The sequence below is a fragment of the Gossypium arboreum genome, chromosome 3 (genome assembly GCF_025698485.1).
Source record: "Gossypium arboreum isolate Shixiya-1 chromosome 3, ASM2569848v2, whole genome shotgun sequence".
Taxonomy (NCBI): domain Eukaryota; kingdom Viridiplantae; phylum Streptophyta; class Magnoliopsida; order Malvales; family Malvaceae; genus Gossypium; species Gossypium arboreum.
The window spans coordinates 56,736,636-56,754,553 of NC_069072.1; the positions used below are offsets into that span (position 1 = coordinate 56,736,636).

At 38.7% G+C, this 17,918-nt stretch overlaps 1 protein-coding gene across 1 annotated transcript; it reads right to left on the reverse strand.

The window, feature by feature from the left end:
• Positions 1-10,897: 10,897 nt before the first annotated feature.
• LOC108472914 (protein NRT1/ PTR FAMILY 4.6-like) lies at positions 10,898-14,884 on the reverse strand. Its single transcript, XM_017774479.2, has 5 exons — positions 14,712-14,884; positions 14,434-14,539; positions 14,091-14,308; positions 12,288-12,728; positions 10,898-12,189 (listed from the first exon to the last, which is right to left on the reverse strand). Exons 1-5 carry the CDS (start codon positions 14,712-14,714, stop codon positions 11,242-11,244), a joined length of 1,716 nt encoding a protein of 571 aa, XP_017629968.1. The 5' UTR covers positions 14,715-14,884; the 3' UTR covers positions 10,898-11,241.
• Positions 14,885-17,918: the final 3,034 nt, after the last annotated feature.

Genomic DNA, 17,918 nt, shown 5'->3' on the forward strand with positions numbered 1-17,918 from the left:
AAACAAAGACTGTGATCAAAATAGTGCTTGAAACTATGGCCGTAGTTTCAACTAAGAACTCAAAAGTGCATAAACGTAAAGGTGAACATCGAGATTGTTTACACAGTTTGACCTCAGTCTACGTCTATAGGGCCTTACCAAAGTAATGATCCACTATTTTTCTAATAGTACAACCAATTATTTAAGTTCTAACATTGGGCTAACTCTCACCAATTTAGTGACTTCACCATGTACAAAGACTAGATCACTCTCCCACTAAGCTTCTCCCTCAAAAGCTTAGTTTTGTAATCCAAGAAACTCTCTTGATTGCTTACAAAAACAATGCACACATAAAAAGTTCCTAACTTGAAGAAATTTATGATCTCTCTATCTCTCGGTTACTTTTTAACCTAGACAAAACTTAAGTTTATATACTACTACTTTTTTATAAAGTAAAGCTAAAAGTTGGCATAGGGTAATAATTCCATAGGAGTCTCGATGTAATTCAATGTCTTCAACTATAGATAGTGACTTGTTCCACAAGTAACCAAACTTGATCTGTAAATAACTAATCTTAAATTTTAACTCAATTGGTCTTCATGTTTTAGGCTCTAACTCGTCCAAATATCTTCAAAACAAATAGCCCAATGCTTTTGTTCTAAAATTTGGTAACTCTAAAAATAGGCAAGTAGGAAAATGAAATAGTGCTTAAAGTTGTGGTCATTGTCTCAGCTACACAATTTTTCCTTGCCATCAAATATGTCAATAGTAATGTAACCTTTGATTGAAAGAAAAAAAGAAGCTCATTTGTAAGTAAGCTCTTTTTATGTAATAAAGGTAAAATTGTAATTTTATAATATAAAAATGAAAAAAATTAATTAGACTCATGAGATATTCAAATCAAGTATTATAGTGCTTGATTTTGTCTTGATTGATAGCTCGAGTTGTTAAAGTTTGAATTTGGCTTGATAATTATCAAATTGAATTCAAGTTCTTTCAAGTTAAACTCGAATAATTTATGAGCACTATTATCTCATTTACATTGTTAAACTAAAACTTCTTTAAACAAAGCTATAAGAAGCTCACATACATAGGTGAGTACCTTCAATAAATCTTCAGGGTTATGCCATGTGAACATTCTTTGATAAATGATTGTGAAGAAAAACATCAATGATAGACAACTGATGGCCCTGCTAATGGGATGAACTTATGATCGTAGACATGAGTGTTAAAATCCTTGATAAATGTCTTAAAATTGAAATACAAATTGTTGGTGGTGTGTAAATGAAAATTGAGTCTTCCATCATCTCAATGAATTCATAGGCGAATCTATTGATGTTTTCATATTCGTGATTTATTTGACAATATGTTTTAATTTTTAATGAATGTTTTCGAGTGATATTATATATATAATATTAGAACAATCTTTTTATTGAAGTGTTCATGGTTATATTGGGAAATAACAACTCATTCACTTATCCTAATTTTTCCTTTTCAGATGTATAGGGGAGAAGTAGAAGTGCCTATAGATCGGGTCAGGTCTATACAAGGTATCTAGATCAATTTTTTAAGTTTGAGTTCGGCTCAGCCTGAAATATGGTTTACTTTTTTGTCCAGGTCTGACCCAATTTAAGAAAAGTAAACCCGGGCTCGACATGACTCATCCATATTTAATTTTTTAGATTAGTTTTTGTTTAAAAATATTTAAAAAAACTATAATACATTAAATGCACTAAAAGACACTAAAATAAAAGTTTTCTAACACATTAAAAATACATTAAAATTATTTATATTAAAAAACATTACCATAAATATAATAAATGTTTTACTATATGAAAAACATAAATAAATATAATAAAGATTTTATTTTATTAAATATAATTTTAAAATTTTATATTTTGGGTTGGGTTATTTAGTTGGATAATTTTTTAGGTTTTGAGTAATAGGTTTAATTGTTATTGGGTTAGTTTCTAATATAAATATATATAATTATTATTTAACATATATAATTAATATAATATTTTTATAACATAATATATTCGGGCGAATTGGACTCAAGCTAAAAAATTTGCTCAATGCCCGACCCTATAAAAAACTAGTATTAAGTTTTACCCAAATCTATTTTTCAGGCATCGTATTTTGTCCAAACCCTCATAATATTTGAATGGACTTTTGGCTACCTGCCATGAATAGTAATAGTATTTTTAACCATATTTCTTTTCTTATGTTAATAAAATTCTCATTTGGTATAAATGGTATCAAATTCTCACTCTTTCTTGACACGTAAACTTGAGTTGTAATGATGACATTCAATGTAAATATGATGCGTTAATATAGTAAAGAAGTCTTTGTGTTTTATGGACAACATGATATTATCTTGAGATAATACTTAAATTAGTAAGTATTGTATTAAGATAATACTGCCACGTCATACTCCATTATTGGGTTGTGACAAGAATGTCATTGAGAAAACAATGATTGCTAAATAGTGGTGGTAAGCTATATGAGAGCCTGTGCAGTAGCATTTATGGACAAGAGAGGAGAGGCCGGGTTGGTGGATGGCATATTGAGAGTAATAGCTAGGTGAGTTGGATTGAAAATATGCATGGGACTTGGAGAAAAGTGAAGAGCAATAGAGTGTAGAGGATGGTGAAAATGGGGCAATGAAGAGATGAAGCTTATGGCAAGTGGGTTTTGTTTGGATAGGTGATAATGTAGAGGGAATAGTGACTCGAGGTAAAGTGATAGAGATTCATGAAATTCTTCAAGCATGTGCGTTAAGAAAATGCTTCAGGAGTGAAACATGTCCACGTGTGTTTTTTTTTTTGTTAAGTTGATTGTGTCAAAGTTTGTTCTTGTTTTTAGGAATTAGTTATTTTTGTGTTGCTTAAGTTTAGGAGAAAGTTAGTGGGTTATTTATTTTATTTTGTATAAATTCTGAATGATTGTTGAATAAAGGGTGTTCAATTTCCTTTATCCATTTAGTTTTTTTTTTCACTAAAATACTTACAATTGGTATCAAATTTGTATTCTTAAGGGATCTGTGAGTGAGTGTGTGAGGTTGTTGTGTAATAGACGTCGAAGCAAGTTCCAGTTTCTCTTCAATTTCTCCATCGGTGTTTGATGGAGATAACTACCAGGTTTGGATAGTTCGTATAGAGGTGCATATGGAAGCTTTGGATATTTGGGAAGCAGTGGAAGAGGATTATGAAATTCCTGCTCTCCCAAACAATCCTACCATAGCACAGATCAAATTGCAGAAGGAGAAGAAGACAAAGAAATCCAAGGCAAATACCTCTTTGTTCGTTGCAGTCTAATCTACTATCTTCACTCGGATTATGACTCTGAACTCAACATATGAGATATGGAATTATCTCAAGTCAGAGTCTATGGGAGATGAAAAAATCAAAGGAATGTGTATGCTAAACTTGATTCGAGAATTCTAGTTGTAGAAGATAAAGGAAAGAGAATCAATTAAAGAGTATCCTGATAGGTTATTGGACATTACAAATCGAATCAGATTACTTGGTTCTGAGTTCAAGGACTCAAGAATTGTTGAAAAAAAATTCTTGTAACAGTGCCTAAAAAATTTGATGCATCTATTTTAGCCTTGGAAAATACCAAGGATTTGATTCAAATCACTCTTGCAGAGATTCTCAATGCTTTGCAAGCACAGGAGCAAAGAAGAGCCATGAGGCAAGAAGGTACTGTTAAAAGAGCCTTCCCAGCTAAGCATCATGAAAATGCGAGGAACAATAAGAAGTTTTTCAAGAAGAATAAAAATTCTCCTAGAGAATCTTCAGCCAACAACAAAGCAGGAGTGAAGAAGGGATCCTACTCTCCATGGCAACATTGTAATAGAAAGGGTCATCCTCCTTACAAATGCTAGAAAAAACCAAATGCCAAGTGCACCGAAAGTAACCAAATGGGGCATGAAGCTGTAATTTGCAGGAACAAGAATCAACAGCAAGGTGAAGAGGCTAAGATTGCTGATCAAGAGGACGAGGATCAACTGTTTGTACCAAGTATATGACAGTAGCATGAAGTTGTAATCAAATGAAAGTTAGCTGATTGACAGTAGCTGTACCAACCATATGACTCATGACAAGGAGTTTTTTTAGAGATTTGAAGCCAACTAACATCACCAAAGTCAGAATTGGCAATGAGGATTACATCTCTGTCAAAGGAAAGGGGACTGTTGCAATTGTAAGCTGTACAGGTGCAAAACATATACAGGATGTTCTCTGTGTTCCTGACATTGACCAAAATATATTGAGTGTGGGTCAACTTATTGAAAAAGGCTTTAAGGTTACTTTTGAAGATGAATATTGCTTAATTAAGGATGCAGCTAATTAACATATCTTCAAAGTAAAAATGAAAGGAAAAAGTTTTTCACTCACTCTCAAAGAAGATGCCACACAGATTTGGCACAAGAAAGTCAGACACTATCACATTAAGGGCTGCTACAACTAAGAGAACAACTAAGAGAAAAGGAGTTGGCACTTGTGTCACGGGGCTAGACCTTTCGTCTCGCAATCCGTGCGGCCTTAGGCGATTTGCTCATCCAAACTCGCCCAAGTCAGCCTTTACTCGAATAAGGATTCCTTAAGAACTCCTCCAAGGCACCAACTCGTACAGCGGAAGCAAACTTGTGCCAAAACAAGCTTATAAGAACAACAGAAAGCCACAGAAAAGATCGCACACAAGGTGTTTGAGTAAATGCTCTCAGAACTCTATTACTTTTAAGAATTCTCAAATACAATGGATGATCTACAAGTGAGGGGGAGGCTCTCTATTTATACTTGAGCTCTCCCAAAACCGACGGACAAGATACATTTACATCGACGGATAAGATTAACCATATCCCATGATTTAAGAGATTTACAAGATATTGCCAAATCAAATCCTATCTAATCTTACAAGATATAATTCTCTCTATCTTTGAAGATTAGTTACCATAGTTGCCTAAGTTGTCATATCTTCGCTATCGGGCCAACTAGGCTTCAATTTGACAGGCTTCTCTATCAGTTCCTTGAATCGGGCCAGCTCTTGTGGGCTAAATGATCCCCATCTTATCGACAGACCTCCATGGGGCGCATCTTGTGCCATGGTCATGGGCCTTGCGCTCTGACCCGTGACATTCTCCCCCACCCATTCTCGCAATGCCCTCGTTGCGACTTTCGAATGGCACTGACTTGATTCACCTTGGATCCCTCTCATTGCCTTGGCTTCCTCCCGACTCGCTTCCTAATTGGGTTGTCCCTTCTTCCGGACTTTTTTCCTCGGCTTCCGTCTCCTCTTATCTTGAACTGTCGCACTAGTTGGTACATCTCGTTGGCAAGAAGTCTCCGTACTAACTTGCCCCAATTTTGACTTGTTCCCTTTTGAACCATCTTGATTCTCACACCTTGGCTTCATGTTGCCCATAGTCCCTCGGCTTCCTTGCTTATGAACTTTGAAAGGGCCCTTACGACCTTGCCAAGCCAACAAGTCAGAATTTAACACACTATCAAAGTGTTCGCAATGTACCTTACTCACAGCATTTACTCGTCCCGACTGTTTCTGCATCGCTTTTTTTCCCTCGAAGTCCGATGTACCACCCACCTTTCCCATAGGTGTCGGCTCCACAGTCGAATCTGCAGGCTTCATTTCAATCGCTTGGGCCACTAACACTTCCGAATGGCTTTTCGTAACATCCCGTTCTATCGAGTCAATGTTCCTCCCATACGAAACATCCTCGACTAGTTGGATTGACGACAAAACCTTTGTCCCAACCTTCATATCTCGATACACTGGCACAACAATCTTTGATAATGGACCAGTGACAATATGAATTTGATCGGCCCATGGATACAGAACCGTCTGAATCCTGTCAAGGATGTTTAAGCCAAGCACATAATCGTAATCATCTAGTTGGATTACCTCGAATTCTTCCTTGCCCTTCCATTCGCCGATTTGTAGTTCCACCTCATGAACTACTCCTACAGTTGGGCCCTCCTCGGAATTTATCGTCTTGGTCTTCCTATTCGATTTCTTAATCGAGAGACCAAGTTTCTTCGCAGCCTTCTCCGATATGAATAAATCCGATGCTCCCGTATCAATCAGAGCACTCCCATTTCGACCTGCAATGTTGATGTCTACGAACATCAACCCTTCTCTACCATTCCTTTTCTTCGGGAAGAGAATCATCGAATTGACCCTCGATGCCTTTTTCTCAATAGGCTTTTCCTCTTCCGGCTCATCACTCTTCTTGATAGCCGTAAACGTAGATACTTTTGGGCAGTCCCTCTTCATGTGCGGTCCATTACAAAAGTAGCACCTCAACTTTCCCCTCTTTTCTTTCGGGCTATTGGGTCTTCTTTTCCCATTTCATGGTTTCCTATTACCACCATCGCTGCCACTACTGCTGCCATAATAGCTATGTCCTTCTTCATCTTCCTCATGGTGCCCACCATTGCCCCTCCCATTGGGCTTGGAAGATTCGAACCTGTCTTTTCTCGGAACAAGTTCCACTAGGGACTCTGCCACCAGCATGGCATTGGTTAGTTCTTGAACTCCACGACGTTTCAATTCTTGCTTCGCCCATGGTTTCAGCCCATCCGTAAAAGAGAAAAATGCCTCATTTTCGCTCAAATCTGAAATTTGAAGCATGAGTTCACTAAACTCCCGCACATATTCCCTAACCGTGCCTCGTTGCGTAAGCCGCCGCAACTTTGCTCGAGCTTCATTCTCAGCATATTCGGGGTAAAAATGTGCCTTAAACTTTTTTTGGAACTCCTCCCAAGTCCCAATCTCGGTCCCACCACGTTTCACATCAGTGGACCTACGTCGCCACCATAACAAAGCAACGTCAGTAAAATACATAGCAACAGTGTTTACCTTTGCGACATCATCCTCGATGCCCATCGCACAGAAGTATTGCTCCATGGCCCAAAGATAATTGTCCACCTCACTTGCGGACCTTGCCCCTTTAAACGCTTTCGGTTTGGGCACATCCATTGCTTGTTGCTTCGGCTTGGAAGCCAACACCCCACTACCTATGGCAGCCTTGAAAACCTTGAGCTCCCCTTTAAGCTCATTGATCATCTCGAGCTCCCCCTTAAGCTCGCTGATCTCCTCCTTCAACGCGGTTACCATAGCCTTGAGAGCATCATCCTTCCTAGCCAGCTTAATTTCCGAGGAACCGATAGTATCCAACACATATTCCTTAAGCTGCTCTTGCATAGTTTGCAACCCATCATGAACACTATCACCGACATCATCAATCCTCTCTTTGACATCCCCCATGGATTCCTCGAGAGTGACGACTCGATCCTCCAAAGTCGACAACAAGTCCCTTGATCGACTTACTTTCCTGGCCCTTCCTCGGGTCTCCATTGGCTCATTTTGCCCAACGACTTCTTTCGACATCCCAACAATACCTTTGAACCAATAGCTCGGATACCACTTGTCACGAGGCTAGACCTTTCGTCTCGCAATCCGTGCGGCCTTAGGCGATTTGCTCGTCCAAACTCGCCCAAGTCAGCCTTTACTCGGATGAGGATTCCTTAAGAACTCCTCCAAGGCACCAACTCGTACAGTGGAAGCAAACTTGTGCCAAAAGAAGCTTATAAGAACAACAGAAAGCCACAGAAAAGATTGCACACAAGGTGTTTGAGTAAATTCTCTCAGAACTCTATTACTTTTAAGAATTCTCAAATACAATTGATGATCTACAAGTGAGGGGGAGGCTCTCTATTTATACTTAAGCTCTCCCAAAATCGACGGACAAGATACATTTACATCGACGGATGAGATTAACCATATCCCATGATTTAAGGGATTTACAACATATTGCCAAATCAAATCCTATCTAATCTTACAAGATATGATTCTCTCTATCTTTGAAGATTAGTTACCATAGTTGCCTAAGTTGCCATATCTTCGCTATCGGGCCAACCAGGCTTCAATTTGACAGGCTTCTCTATCAGTTCCTTGAATCGGGCCAGCTTTCGTGGGCTAAATGATCCCCATCTTATCGACAGACCTCCATGAGGCACATCTTATGCCATGGTCACGGGCCTTGCACTCTGACCCGTGACACTTGATGTTCCCAAGCTTAGTGATGCAATCTCAAGCTGCAAAGTGTGTCAGTTTGGAAAGAAAAATAGGTAGCCATTTCTGAAGTCAACCTAGAGAGCCACTCACAAATTGCAGCTCATCCACACAGATGTTGCAAGCCCTCAAAGAACACCTTCTTTAAAAGGTAGTAGCTATTATATTACCTTTATTGATGACTTCACCAAAATGTGCTGGATTTTTTTCTTGACGTTTAAATCGAAAGTAGCTCAAGTTTTTTAGAAGTTCAAGGCAAGAGTTAAGAATGAAAGTCGCTGCCAAATTCAGAGTATAAGGTCTGACAATGGGAAGGAGTACACTTCGGCAGAATTTGACAAGTTTTGTGAAGATTTAGGCATAGAGCATTAGCTTATAGCCCCTTACACACCTCAACAAAATGGAGTTAGTGAAAGGAGAAATAGGTACATAATGGAGATGTCGAGATGCATGCTGCATGAGAAGAATTTGCCAAAGAAGTTTTGGGTAGAGGCAGCAAATACGGTTGTGTTTCTTCAAAATAGGCTTCCAACAAAGACAATGAAGGAACATACACCATTTGAGGCATGGTATGGTTATAAGCCATCTTTAAAATTCCTTAAAGTATTTGGTTGCTTGTGTTCACTCATGTTCCACAGACCAAGCGTGACAAGCTTGATAGGAGAGCCTCACCAAGTATATTTATAAGCTATAGTACTGTTAGCAAGGCCTATAAAATTTTTCTGCCACAAACTGGAAATATTGTTGTTAGTATGGATGTTCACTTCGTGGAGGATGAAGAGTGCAGTTGAGATGATGCAAAGGAGAAGGGTTAGACCATGACAGAGCTGAAACTCAAGTTTTCTAATTCAAGTATTGAAGAATAAGATGACTGGCAGAATGAAACAGTGGATGATGCTTTCGTGAAATGAACAAGGTTGCTCTCAGATATTTATGAAAGGTGTAATGTTTTTGTGTGTAAACCTGTTGACTATGTAGAAGCAAAAAAGGATCAAAGGTGGATAGCTACAATGGAGGAGGAGCTGTCAATGATAGAGAAGAACAATACTTGGATCCTTATGGACAAACCTCAATATAGGAAGGTAATTAGAGTTAAGTGAGTATTTAGAACCAAGCTTAAAGCTGATGGCTCATTCAATAAGCACAAAGCCAGGCTTGTGGTTAAAGGGTATGCCCAAATCTTTGGTGTTGATTACTCTGACATTTTTGCTCCTGTTACTAGATTGGACACAATCAAGTTACTGCTTGCAATAATTGCACAAAAAGGTTGAAAAGTGTTCCAGTTGGATGTTAAATCAGCATTTTTAAATGGTGTCTTACAGGAAGAAATTTATGTTGAGCAGCCTCAAGGATTTGGGAAGGAAGTTGAATGAGATAAATACTATCTTCTTAAGAATGCCCTTTATGGTCTAAAACAAGCTCCAAGAGCTTGGTATAGCAAAATTGATGAACATTTGTTGAACTTGGGATTTGTGAAAAGTCTATTAGAAAGAACCTTGTATGTCAAGCACAATGATACAGACATTCTTATTGTTTCACTGTATGTTGATGACCTACTGGTTACAGGAAACAATACATATCATATTCAAAATTTCAAACAGAAGATGATGAAAGTGTTCAAAATGACAGATCTCGGGTTTATGTCCTACTTCCTTGGCATGACAATCAAGCAAGCACAAGGTGAAGTTTTCATCTACCAGAAAAAATATGCAAAGGAAATACTGAAGAAGTTTCAGATGGAGGAGTGCAAGGCAACAAGCACTCCAATGAATCAGAAAGAGAAGTTGTGCAAAGAAGACGATACTAACAAAATTGATGAAGAATATTTCAGGAGTTTGATTGGTTACTTGATGTATCTCACAGCAACAAGGCCTGATATTTTGAATGTTGTAAGTATTTTGTCTCGATTCATGCATTGTGTAAGTGAATTACATCTCAAGGCTGCCAAAAGAGTGATTCGATATGTCAAAGGCACAAGTGATTTTGGTGTTAAGTTCATAAGGAGCAAGAAGTTCAAGCTGGTTGGTTTTTCTGACAGTGATTGGGGAGGTTCCATTGATGATATGAAGAGCACTTCATGCTACTGTTTTACTCTTGGCTTTGGTGTTTTCTCAGGGAGCTCGAAGAAGCAAGAAACTATAGCCCAATCCAGTGCCGAAGTAGAGTTTATTGCTGTAACAACTACTATTAATCAAGCTTTATGGCTGAGGAAATTTTACTTGATTTTGATCTGGAGCAGAAGGAAAGCACAGAGATTCTTGTTGACAACCAAGCTGCTATTGCTATCTTTCATAATCCTCTGTTTCATGGAAAGGCTAAACATTTTAATATCAAGCTATTCTTCCTAAGAGAAGTACAAAAACATGGAGATGTGATTATTGTCTACTGCAAACAGAAAATCAAGTTGCAAACATTTTAACCAAACCATTGCCTGCTTGCAAGTTCGAGTTTCTGAGGTCAAGACTTGGTATTTGCAGCTCTAAAACAAGGAGGAGAGTTAAGAAAATGCTTCAGGAGTGAAACATGTCCACCTGTGTTTTTTTGTTAAGTTGATTGTGCCAAAGTTTGTTCCTGTTTTTAGGAATTAGTTATTTGTGTGTTGCTTAAGTTTAGGAGAAAGTTAGTGGGTTGTTGATTTTATTTTGTATAAATTTTGAATGATTGTTGAATAAATGGTGTTCGGTTTCCTTCATCCATTGAGTTTTTCTTCAATAAAATACTTACAATGTGATTGGGGTAGGGAGTCAAAGGATTGGGATTAGGTGGTGGTAAAGGGAAAAGATAGTGTTGTCTTATGTCCATGCCTCTGTATACCATAGTGAAGTTTTGTGAAGACTGAAAATTTTGACTTTATTGATAAAATATCATGGTATTTATACAAGTAACTGGAAAGGAAAAACTAAAGAAATAAAGAGAGAATATTTACATATCAGTCAAAGAGATAAAAAGAGTAGAAAATAATTAAAGAGATAAAGATTAAAAAAAAAAAGAGGGTCTCCTCATAGCTTTTTATGTCCTTTCAAAATGGATAGTATGGGGCTGAAGTTTGCATTAGCCTGAGTTCTATCTCTGCATGGCCCAAGCTGGCATTTTAACTTGATCGATCCATTTACTTGACCAAGGACTTGCTCCTTCGTAGTAAGAAATCAGAAGTTGGCCATGCTTGTTTTACTTGCTACTGCCTGCTGATCTGTATTTATAGCGCATGGCCCAGAGAAGGTAATGCATGAAATTCAAGGCGCTAAGCACACACATAAGCCAGTAGAATCTCTCCAGATGATATCCATTTATTGTATGCCCTGACAGCCACGGCTTGTGCCCTGAGTTCTCACTCACATTGTTCACTATTGATACAATTACCGAGCTTAAATAATACCCCATTGCCAAGGAAGTCCAAGAAAGAGATGTAGCCAAGGATCTCATGCTTGAGGGCGCCTCGGTGAAGAAAAATTCTAGTAACCCCGCCAAGGTGAAAAGATCAGCTGATCCCAGGAACAAGTACTGTAAAGCAATCCACAAAAATGTAATGGGTAATGGATTGGTTGAGTCAAGTAGGCCAGAGTAAGTTGCTACTCTTTTTCGTTTAATTTCGACAAGAGCTGCCACTGCCATGGCTACCATGGAAAGAAATAAACCAATCCCAATTCGTTGCAAATGAGTGATGCCCATCTCAGTTTTAGTTACTCTCCGAGCAAATGGGATAATGAAGTGATCGTAAAGCGGGGCTAGGATCATGATGAAGACCACGGGAAAGACTGGTAGGGAAGCTGGAGGAATTTTCAATGAACCAAGCTTAGTGTTCATGGTTGCTGCCTGCTCAACTGAAAAAGTTGAGAGCTGAGCTAGGCAGCAATTGAGAACAATGGTGCAAGCAAATATGGGAAAGATTTTAAGCACGATCTTGACTTCCTCTACTTGCTGCACTGAGCATTCAAGTGCTGGGTAAGCTGGCTTGTTCACCGCTGCTCTGTTTAGGACTTTGAGGCTTTCAGTTGGGATTTGGTGGTCTCCTTCCTTGCTGGTTTCAGTTCGATAAGAAGGGCTCGTTGTCAGGTTCGCAATGGCATTTTTTGGATTTTTGCTCATGCAACTGTTCAGCATAGCAGCAATCAAAACCTGTTCAAGTAAAGCAAAAGTAAAGCAAAAAACAAAACTTATTTCTTCATTACAGGAATGGCATCAAGGTGGGGTCTGATAATTGAAGTAGCTTTTACCTTGCCAATGGTTGTAAGAGGGCTGCCAAAGGGTATTTTGTTCCTGTAAACAGCCGAACCAGCAAGGAAGATTGCGATTGACAACAATACTGCAATTGTAGAGATGGAAAAACCCCACTTCCATCCCATATTATCTTCAACCCACACAACAAATGTGACGGCTATGAGTGCACCGAATGAGAGACAGAATACAAAGTAGTTGAAGAAGGTGGATCTTTGCTTCCTTCCCTGTGGGGTGTTGGCATCAAACTGCTCAGCGCCATGTGTTGGTAAGGAACCCTTTATCCCTCCAACACCAAGCGCCACAAGATAGAGGCCAGTGAACAGCATTACTGCTTTCCCACCTCCAACTTCATGGCATGGAATGGAGGGGGTTGATGGACTACATTCTCGTGGCTTTAGGGAAGCAGTCCGAGCTTGCATTGCAAGAATGACCGACCCCTGTTTCAAGGACCACAATTGGTTAGGCATGCCTGCTCAATTAGCAAGTGTGTAGACTTTAGAAGTCCCCCAGCAATTAATTTGAATAACTTTGATTCATAATAAGCATTCCTTTCTCTTTCCTTTGTATCTCTTTTAAGGCATTCATGGGAAGAAATGAAGCTTGCATTCAATTCCTTATACAGCTAGGTAAACTCGGTTTCATGCAGTTTTCAAACATAAGAAAGACTTTCAAGTCCGAAATCCATACATACACAGCATCCAAGGTTGTATAATAGATAGGGAAGAGGAGATGAGTACAATAGATAGGGAAGAGGAGATGAGTACGCCTGGATCAAACTGATTCGTCAGTTCCCTATATGATTGATTTCCACATACTAAACCGAAAAGCCGATAGCATTAAGGTCCAACTTGTTGGGCCGTTCAATTTGGTTTTTCCGTTATGTGGCGTTAGCCACACAAGGATTGCACTGCGAAGATTTCAATGATATGTTGCTGTAAAGAAACCGGGTTGTTGACGACATGGCTTTGTTATATTGAATTGTGCAGGGTGAGCATGATTCTCAGTTAAATAGACTTTCAAGTTTCGCTTGGGCTCTATCAATGGCCGCCCACGTGGTTCATGAGCCTGCCTAAAATGAAATGAGCAACCTTTGCTTCATTTCCCTTTTTCATTCGAAGAAAGCTACGCACCCATTATTAAATGGATTTGGTTTTCCCAGTATTTTCTTCGGATTCGTCTCTTTCTCCAGCCACATACTGTACAGTGATTGGTGGATGAGAGTTGAAAATTACCGTGTATTAGACGTACGACATAGGGTAGGAGCTCCAGCGACTGTTTGACACTCATGCGGTACGTGTAGAGCTAAAGCTCTCTTATCGTTAAACTAAAATCCCAAGGCGTCGGCTTTGTAAGGATAAGTCCCATGACTAATACCCCAACATTGGCCTACTCCAGGACCCACTCGCCCCACTTCCCAATTTATGGATAAGAAAAAAAGGAATTTCTTTAATGGAATACGAGGCATTTGAAAGCATAGTTAACATAACCGATTGTTGTTGGAAGTTCCAATATGTGATGGAAGGTTGAATTGAAACAGACCCTGTTTTATTATCTCAGAATTAGTTTACTTTTGGGATCCGAAAGAAAGTGGACAAATATACTGACATTTTTTACTAAGGCCACGTTAGTTGTTGTATCTAGGCGGACTGGGTTTTTTTGTTTATACCGAACTCGCAGGGAGGGAACACTATCAGATTTTTGCCCGTGTCTTTTATTTATGACAACCACAATGCGGATGAAGTGCAATAATGAAACAATACATAGAGAGTTCTAAAGATAAGTGTGTGAAAATGGAGTACCAGGAATTGGATGAGTGCGCTTATGAGGTAGATGTGAAAAGTAGTGAAGAAAGTGTCGGATAAGAAGCCCCCAAGCAGAGCCAGAAGGAAGGCTGTCCCCATGAAATTGGTGACATAGTTTGCCGATTTTGATGGAGATAAGTGCATGTGCTTTGACAGATACAGCACCAGGTTGCTACTATTTGCCAAGTAGGCCAGGTTCTCCAGCACTTCCACAACTACGTACAGCCAAAATTTATCATTAAACTAAGCGATGGAACCAACCTATAAAATAAGCCTACAGCGGAAGCTCACCCTTGATTTGTGTCAAAAGCAACAAAAAGGAATAGATCAGGTAACTAACCCAAGACAAAGGAGGCAGCCACCATGCAACCATGTTGGCCCCTTAAAGCAGGTCTGCCCCTCCAATCCACATACCCTTCCCATCTATTATCCTGGTATCCTCCTTCCTGTACAATAAAAGGCGAGTTAGTAATAGTATCTAGGAAAGCAACATAGGTTTGTTGTCTGTTGTTTGTACTTTGAATGAAGCAACGAGAGGACGAATAATGAGTGAGATGACAACATAAAAAGAGCAGCAAAATAAAAAAATTAAAAGGGCGGGGGGGGGGGGGAACCCACCATTGTTTTTTCTCTCTCCTATTCTCAACTTGGGTAATTATGTTGGTATTTGATCTCGAGTGTGAGTAGAAAAGCATGGTGAGAGTGGTGGGGGTATTTAAAGAGAGGGGAAGGGAAGAGCATTTGATGGTTTCATTTCAACTTGGAGGAGAGAATGGTCTTCACACTTCACATAAGTTACTTTTTGACTCATCATCCTTGGAACCTTTTGTTTTATACTAAGAATTCTTTCATTTTATTATTTTATTTGAAAATTATCATATTAACGAACAGTTTATTTTTGTAATAACAAAGTTTCTTTTATTAAAGATTGCTAACTTATAGTATTAAAGATTGCTAACTTATAGTAAAAATGCTTCAGAGGAGGAAGATTAGGAGAGAAATATATCAAATTCTCCCCACCCATTATTAAAGGAACCCAAAAAAACAAAAAAGTACCTTTCTCTTTCTTTGACCATCGAAAGCCAAAACCTTCGTCGCGGATGCCTAATGATAGTATTTGTTTTTGTCTTTTCTTCCAACAAAATATGAATTCAGTTAGCAAATAGAAACAACAAAGCAGTACACGCCTTGAGGAGTAGAACAAAACCAGCAAGAAGCAACACACAGTGAGCAGCTGATCGATAAATGCCCCCTTAGGAGGTGTGGCGCCAAACGTTGACAAAAACCACTGTCTTCATGTTCAACCACAAGTGGTTAAGTGGTTTAAGAATCTCCCAGGGGCGCCAAGGTTGATATCGAGTATTGGTGTACCGAGAAGCAGCCACTATAGAATCGGATTCCACCACTACAGAATCAGAACAACAATATAAAACTTATCTTTAATCTTGTTTCATTTTTCACTTGACATTTTGATTATCTTCCATATCTTTCTCCTTCCAGTACTGTTATAATAAAATTTTCTGATTTATATATAATTATAAGATAAAGAATATATTCTTTAGTCCGTGTACACTCAGGAATTTAGCAAGTGGATGACGATGACATGGATATATATATATATATACACATACGGCAGCTTTATGAAAATGTCTTTTGTGGCCGTGTGATTATCATGAATACTGTTTCCCCAAACCCAAAATCCAATGTTTACACAAATGAATGGAATCCCCAGTTAACAAATTGAAAACAGTGGTTAAAAGAAGCAAAGGGTAGTGATAAGATCACTTCGGCTGGACGATTGCTAATTGCTTGACATGATAGAATCTAATAGCCATACAATGGAGGATTATTATATTAATGGCTCCCAATCTCCTACCGACAAGCTTATGTGCAATAATGCTTGAAGATATGAAAAGATGATAGAAATTGGATGTGCGGTCTCATGAGTAAAAAATACTACTACATATCCATTTTCTTGTTAGGCTTATTTCAAATATTACCCTCTATATTATACCCATTTTTTGGTACTTCAATTTTTTTTTCAGTCAGTTTGAGTACCTTACCCATTTAATTCTAGATATTAATGCCATTTGTAAAAAAAATCACCATGCAGCATTTTCTTTTTGAAATTTTACAGGAAAATTAAGACAAACAGGGAGAGAAATAAAAAATGTTTTTATTACAACAATAAAGTTAATTAGAAAGAACTAACTTATCAATTATTATCGAATTTAAAATGTCGACTCTCTCTAAAAACTTGATTTCCACGGCGTGGTTGTTGGTAGACAGCGCGGAGAAGAGTGACGACTACCTGAGGCTGAGGACTGATTGAGGGAAGCAATACAGGAGCTACAGGGGCATCATAGGATGGTAGCGAGTGGCGACGACACCTTGTTGCGCGAAAAAACTTAGAGTAAAAGAAGATTGAGAGAGAAGAAGAAAAACGAGGAAGAAGAGAGAAATCTAAATGTTCATCTGTATATTGATAACTGCTTGCCCTATACAACTCATGTTTAATAAGAGAAAATAACAAAAGAACAGCGTGGAAAATTTTGTTATAACCAAACGCAACGTTTCACTAATGTTCTGCGCCCCGTTTACTGTTTTAACCTTAGAATCAAAACTCTCCGTTTTACTTAAGATCAAAACTCTACTTTTAATTAAATGAGGTTAACTGTTTAAACTAACTTCTTTCCTTTTATCTTCTATTTTCTGCTCCTTGTTTTCTAGCCCGTATCAGTACTTCTTTCCTAGGAAAAATTCTTGTCCTCAAGGATGAAAATGAGGAAATTTGGTTTGAAGCAGGTCGAGAGACTCCCATGACGCATCTTTTGGAAAAGAGTTAGCCTATTCCACTAAGACTTCAGTAACAGCTATATTGCCTTTCTTGACTATTCTTCTATCCACAATCCGAACTGGTTCTTTTGGCAATACTCCATGAATATCCACCAATGACAAATGAGCCTGAGTAGATGATGCACCTACATGTTTCTTCAGCTAAGTGACATGAAAAGTGGGATGAATACGAGACCCCGGTGGTAACTGAAGAGTGTATGCCACCTCTCCCACTTTTTGGATCACAGGAAAAGGTCCATAGAACTTTGGAGATAGTTTCTGACTAAGAATTCTTCTGTCTGTTGCCTATAGGGTTGCAGCCTCAAATAAACTAAATCCCCTATTTGGAAAGTTCTATCCAAACAATGTTTGTCAGCAAACAGCTTCATGCGTATCTGAGCTCTCTTTAAATAGAACTACAATAGTTTCCTCGCTGCCTCTCGAGATTGTAGGCTTCTATCGACCACCAGTACTGAGGAAGTCCTGGCTAAATAGGGCATGCGCGTAGGTGGCGACTGGCCATATAAGGCTTCATATAGAGTAAGCTAGATGGATGAATGAAAGGATGAATTATACTACCACTCAGCAATAGGTAACCAATAGGACCAGTGAGCAGGTGTTTCGCTAGTCATGCACCTCAAATAATTTTCAAGGCATCGGTTCAACACCTCTGTCTGCCCATCAGTTTGAGGATGGTAGGCTGTGGACAAAAGGAGTTTGGTACCCACCCTTCGAAATAATTCTTGCCAAAAATGACTGACAAAAATTTTGTCTCTGTCCGATATGATTAAATCGGGCATGCCATGCAGTTTGTAAATATGGGTCAAATACTTCTGTGTTACATCCTTAGCTGTATACGGATGGGATAAAGCCACAAAATGACCATACTTAGTCAAACGATCCACCATAACTAGAATAGAGTTTTTCTTGTTGGAATTGGGCAATCCTTCAATGAAATCCAAGCTAACCATTGACCAAGCTTTGTTAGGT

Coding starts and splice junctions, on each gene's coding strand:
- LOC108472914 (XM_017774479.2), bottom strand. Junction 14,309..14,433: donor GGCTGCCTCCTTTGTCTTGG/GTTAGTTACCTG, acceptor GGCTGTACGTAG/TTGTGGAAGTGCTGGAGAAC. Junction 12,190..12,287: donor CTCTTACAACCATTGGCAAG/GTAAAAGCTACT, acceptor TTACTTGAACAG/GTTTTGATTGCTGCTATGCT.